The sequence below is a fragment of the Fukomys damarensis genome, unplaced genomic scaffold, assembly GCF_012274545.1.
Source record: "Fukomys damarensis isolate Sample0158 unplaced genomic scaffold, DMR_v1.0_HiC HiC_scaffold_37, whole genome shotgun sequence".
Lineage (NCBI taxonomy): Eukaryota > Metazoa > Chordata > Mammalia > Rodentia > Bathyergidae > Fukomys > Fukomys damarensis.
The window spans coordinates 7,844,780-7,850,184 of record NW_022900949.1 but is presented as its reverse complement, the minus strand read 5'-3'; the positions used below and the strand labels follow the sequence as shown (position 1 = coordinate 7,850,184).

The 5,405-nt window shown below is 63.5% G+C and overlaps 1 protein-coding gene across 1 annotated transcript in view; it reads right to left on the bottom strand.

Moving 5' to 3' along the window:
• Window positions 1-5,405, bottom strand: part of Lonp1 (lon peptidase 1, mitochondrial) — a 15,949-nt gene that overhangs the window by 2,054 nt on the left and 8,490 nt on the right. The window contains 6 exon segments of the mRNA XM_033759604.1: window positions 3-27; window positions 403-642; window positions 939-1,026; window positions 2,354-2,532; window positions 3,284-3,422; window positions 4,554-4,774. Of these exon segments, the coding sequence (XP_033615495.1) occupies window positions 3-27; window positions 403-642; window positions 939-1,026; window positions 2,354-2,532; window positions 3,284-3,422; window positions 4,554-4,774 (892 nt within the window).

Sequence of the window (5,405 nt, the reverse complement as noted above, 5' to 3'; positions counted from 1 at the left end):
GCCTGTGGCCTGTGGCACCAGGTAGCGCTGTGGGCGGGAGCGCACCGGTTGGCACGGGCGGGTGCCACCCCGGCCCAGGCCTTCGCCCATGCCACGTCTTGCACCTGGGTCCTCTTTCTACCCGACCCCAAATCACCACGATGCCGCTTCCTCCAAGAGGGCCTCCCTGCTCCCAGTCCTGTGCTAAACCCAGGCACGGCGACTGAGGGCACTCGGGACACAGGCAGCTTCACCGAGCCCTCGCCCGGCCTGGTCCCACCCCTCCACCCCAGGCCGAAAGCTCGGCCCTCCCAGAGCAGGGAGAGCGGAATGGCGGGCCCAGGGCCCTCCCCAGGCTGGGGCACGAAGGACGGGGAGGCCGGCACTCACTGCTGTGGGGCCACCCAGCCTGCCTCCCCGCACCTCGGCGATGGCCAGCTTCTCCTGGGCCACGTAGCCAGACACGTTGATCATCTCCATGCGGTCCCGCAGCGGCTCGGGGATGGTGTCGGTGACATTGGCCGTGCAGATGAACAGCACCTTGGATAGGTCCACGGGCACGTCCAGGTAGTGGTCCAGGAAGTTGGCGTTCTGCTCAGGGTCCAGCAGCTCCAGCAGGGCTGACGATGGGTCACCCTGGTAGCCTCGGCCAATCTTGTCCACCTGGGGCAGTGACAGGAGACCAGGGCTGGGGACGCTGGGCCATGGTTGAGGGCAGGGGGACACAGCCTCCTCCATCATCAGCAGCACCATGGGGATTTTTTTCTTTGTACTGGGAATTGAACCCACCAGCTCCCTCCCTGGGCTTTTTGAGGAGGGTCTCATTAAGTCACTAAATTTCCCAGGTGGGCCTGGAACTTGCAACCCTCCCGCCTCAGCCTCCTGAGTGTCTGGGTTGACAGATGAGGGCAAGGCCTTGGACACACCCCGCCGGGACCGTGCATGAGCCCGTGATCTACCTCGTCTATCAGCACCAAGGGGTTCTCGGTCTTGGTCTTCTTCAGGCACTGGATGATCTTCCCAGGCATGGCACCCACATAGGTCCGCCTGTGGGGCACACACGGGTCAGGGCTCTTGGAAGCCCAGGTCCTGCACCCTGTACCACACGCGGCAGTGTGCCATGTGCTCCCCCAGGCAGCTCGGAGAGGTGGCGGGGAGATGTGTGTCCCAGTCCACAGCGAAGCCCAGGCACGTGTGTTCCAGAGGCCACCACGCTCCCCACCCACAGTGCCCACCCAGAAGCCAGGGCCAGGAGCAGTCAGACCTGGGACCTCACAGAGGGGCCTGGCCTGTTCCCCACCCTGTGTCTCCTATGTGCCCACACTGAAGCCACTGCAAGGGCAGACAGGAGCCGGGATCAGGGCCCCCATCTGTAATCCTGGCGTTCAGGATGCTGAGGTGGGAGGGCCACTGCAAGTTCAGGGCAGCCTGGGCTACAGGCTGACTCTGAGGTCACCTTGAACTAACAATGGAACCTTATCTCAAAACACAGAACAAAAGGCAGAGAAAATCACAAGGTAGGGAGACTATGCATGCCGGGAAGGTCGGGGCTGAGGTGTGCAGAACGCTGACTGTGGGGTGTGTGTGGCACTGAGTCTGGGTGTGTATGCATGCACGCGTTTGTGTGTGTGTGTGTGTGTGTGTGTGTGTGAAGACCCAGAAAGCGGCCCTGGCCAAAGTCAGGAGTAAGCCATGTGGGTGTCAGAAACTGCAGTACACCAGGCAGAGGGCATGGCTATGCAAAGGCCCGGGGGCAGCTTGGGGCCCAGCCTGGTGCAGGAAGAGCAGAAAATCTCATGTGACTGGAGCAGAGGGAGCAAGGAGCAGAAAGGGAGGTGGGGAGGGAAGGAAACCAGCACTGTGCTCTGGCCCTGGGGAGGTGGAAGCCATGCAAGGGCAGAGGGGAGATTCGCTGTTATCTCTGTGCTCCATTAAACCCCAGGGTCAGTTTCCCGCCTTCACCCTTCTCGGCCCCTCTCCTCACCCCTCCACAGATGTTACCTCAATGACCCGGATGCCCCTCCTTCAGAAGGCGCCACGCCCTCTCCTCACCCCGAGGGGCCTTTGCCCGCAGCTCCTGGACAGAGGGCCCAGGCCTCAGAGCAGGGAGAAACCAGACAGGGGCTGGGCACACACGGCCCACAAGGCCACTGGGGCTCTGGCTGGAGCGCAGGGCCCGGCATGGACTCCCAGGGTAGAGAGGAGCCCAGACACACGCAGCGCCGGATTCAGATGGGCCTGACGCCATCAACTCCCAGTTCTGTCCTCCAGCAAGTGGAGCTCAGCGCTCATGGCCAGAGCACGCGTTATAACAGATCAGAAAGGCTGACAGGAAGGCAGAGGCCGGCCAGTGAGGACAGAGGACAGTGCCTACCTGTGCCCCTTGATCTCGGCCACGTCGGTCATGCCCCCCACACTGAAGCGGAAGTACTCGCGGTTGAGGGCACGGGCGATGGAGCGTGCGATGCTGGTCTTGCCCACACCAGGGGGGCCGTAGAAGCAGAGGATCTTGCCCTGGGTGGACCGGCGAAGCTGGCTGACGGCGATAAACTCCTGTGGGCAGAGGGCGGTGGACATGGCCACTCCTCCCCTGGGTGCGGGCTCCAACCCCTTGGATGTCTGGGGCTGCAGGAAGGGCCACCCAGTCAGGGGAGCACCTGCATGGGGAAGGGCCCCCAAAGCCCAGAGGGACGACTAGGCCCCAGAGCTGCCAGGCTGACGCAGAGCGTGCTCTCCTCTCCTGGGCCCGGCTCCCTCAGCTGGGCGCCTCTGGCTTCTGGGGTCCCCAGCATGAAGTAGCACCAGGGTGGGTTGGGGGCCCAAGGACTGCCTGGGGACCCTGAAGGGCTGCAGCAGTCCCTCAGGTGGGGCCCTCAGGTCACACAGTGTGCTTAGCCCCTACCTGGGCCTCGCAGACCCATTGGAGGCTCTTCGGCACCGGCCCGTGGTCCCACATAAACCCAGAGCACGCAGGGCTGTGGCCTGGATCCCCATCCCAGGCACCCGGACCAGAGCCAAGGACACATCTGTGCTGCCCAATAGTGCTTTGTGCCCCCAGAATGTGTGCACAGGAGCCCCGGCACCCAGGAGAGAGGATTTCACACGGTGCAGGGCTCAGACAGGCTCGTGAGCGCAGCCCGCATGGCATTAGTAGCTCGGGGAGGGGAGACCCCAGCTGGCACCCTGCTGTCTGGCACTCGATGTCCAGGCCTCGGAACCAGGGCCACACGGACTCTACTCTTCTAGGCCCCGCTGTCTGCTGCGCAGCTGTAGCGACAGGAAGCAGGCCGGGCTGCGGCCTCACCAGGATGCGCTTCTTGACGTCCTCCATGCCGTAGTGGTCCTCCTCCAGCACGGCCTGGGCCCGGCTCAGGTCCAGGTTCTCGTTGCTGTGCCTGCCCCACGGGATGGACGTGAGCCAGTCCAGATAGTTGCGGGTGACGCTGCAGTGGGACAGAAAGAGCCGGTGAGCAGGTTCATGCCACACGCTGGGCCCTGCACTGGCAGGTAGACCTCTCGGGATGCCGCTGGCTCAGCCGGGTGGTGGGGCTGGGCGCTCCTCCAGAGGCCACACGGCCGGGCCACACCTCGGACTTCTCACAGAACCAGATGAGAGCCACCAGCCCTACTCTGAAAGCTGGGACCCGGCACCTGCAGGGATGGCCCTGGGCCATGAGCAAGTATGGGCACAATGGGCGGAGCGCTCTCTCAGGGCTGAGAACTGCTACGAGGAGCCCAAGGGAGCTGGCACCAGGGGGCAGGCAGCTCAGGGACACAGCCGCCAAGGGCACTCTCTGACGCATAGGACACACCGGGAGAGGACTCACAGAGGATCCGGTCCAGGGACACATGACATCTTAACAAGGACATCAAGGCCAGAACCAGCCCTGGGCCGCACGAGCTGCAGGCTGCTCTGTAGAGACCAATCTGGAGCTGCCACAGGCATCAGGAACATGGGGGTGTCCAGGGATGGCGGACAGTGCCCACAGAGGGGCAACAGAGTGGGGCTGGTCCTGAGGCTGCCCAGGACCTGGGGACAGAACCAGTCGCATAGGGAGGGCTCGTCCTAGAGGGTGACACCTAAGCCAGCGGGCGCCCTAGCAAGCTGAGGAGTGGGGGACAGTCGGGCCCCAAGAGGTCTACACCGATGCCCAGGACCTGAGGACACAGCACCTCATGGCACCTTAAGGACCCTGGGGAACCCCAGCGTGGTGGGACGTCCTGTCACCCCAGCTTCCTGGGAGGCTGAGGCAAGAGAAGCCCCTGAGGTGCCTTCGTGAGGCCCCGTTTCAAAGTAAAACGATAGCAAGCACTAGGCTCAGAGCCCGCGCCCACATGCAGGAGGCCCGGGGCCCAGCCCACGTCGTCAGGGCCTCCTAGGCGACACGGGAGGGTCAGAGCAGGCCGTGCTGCGGCTCTGCACGTGGCGTGCACACAGCAGGGAGCTCCTCGGCCGCCGTAGGACAGGAAGGCAGTGGCTTCGGGGCCACAGCGGCAGCTTCTACACACGGAAGGGGACTGGCACGGCGCCCACACTCCCGGCCTGGTCAGCGAGGTGACGGCAGGAGGCTCACTTGAACTCCGAGGAGTGGTTGTCCAGCAGGCCCAGCTTGCTCAGCTCCTCGTCCACCACATCCATCACGTGCTTGGGCACCACCAGCTCCCGCAGCCGCTCGCGGAACTTCTCCTCGATGGCGTCCTTGTCGTCCTTCTCCAGGCCCAGCTCCTTCTTGATGATCTTCAGCTGCTCCTGCAGCAGGTACTTGCGATGCGTCTGCTTGATCTTCTCCTCCACCTGCGGGCAGGCGGTGAGGCCAGGAGAGGAGACGCCGGGGTCAGGTGAGAGCAGCCGGGCCTTGCCTCTGGCCCCCGCTGTCTGCTCCCTCTTTTCCTTTCTGTGACACTGGGCTCAGCGCAGGACTTCACCTGACCAGTGAGCTCCACCCCAGCCCTGTGTATTTTTTAGGCAGGGTCTTGCTGAGTTGCCCTGCTGGCTTTGAACTTTTGATCTTCCCGCCTCGGCCTTCGGAGTAGCTGGGTTGGCAGGTGTGCGCTGCTGCCGGCTCCTCTGTCCCCCCTGGCAGGGGCCTCCTGACAGCACAGTCCCCGGCTAAATGCCCTACGGCCCCCGGTCCTGAAGTGCCGGACGTCCCTCCTCTCCTGAGGGACGCAGGTGCAGCAGGACAGCTGAGCTCCCCACTGCCACTCCCCTAGGGCCAAGTGTGCTGTTTCCCAAATAAAGATGGGATTCGAAACTGTCTTAAATGGATGGGCTGGGGACTTAGCTCAGATGTGCCACCGCTTGCCTCGTGAGCACAAGGTCCGGAGTTCAATCCCTAGTACTAAAAAAGTAAATGGAGAGCCAAGGATTTAGCTCAGCGGCGCTATGCCTGCGTCACTTGTGCAAGGTCCTGAGTTCGATCCCC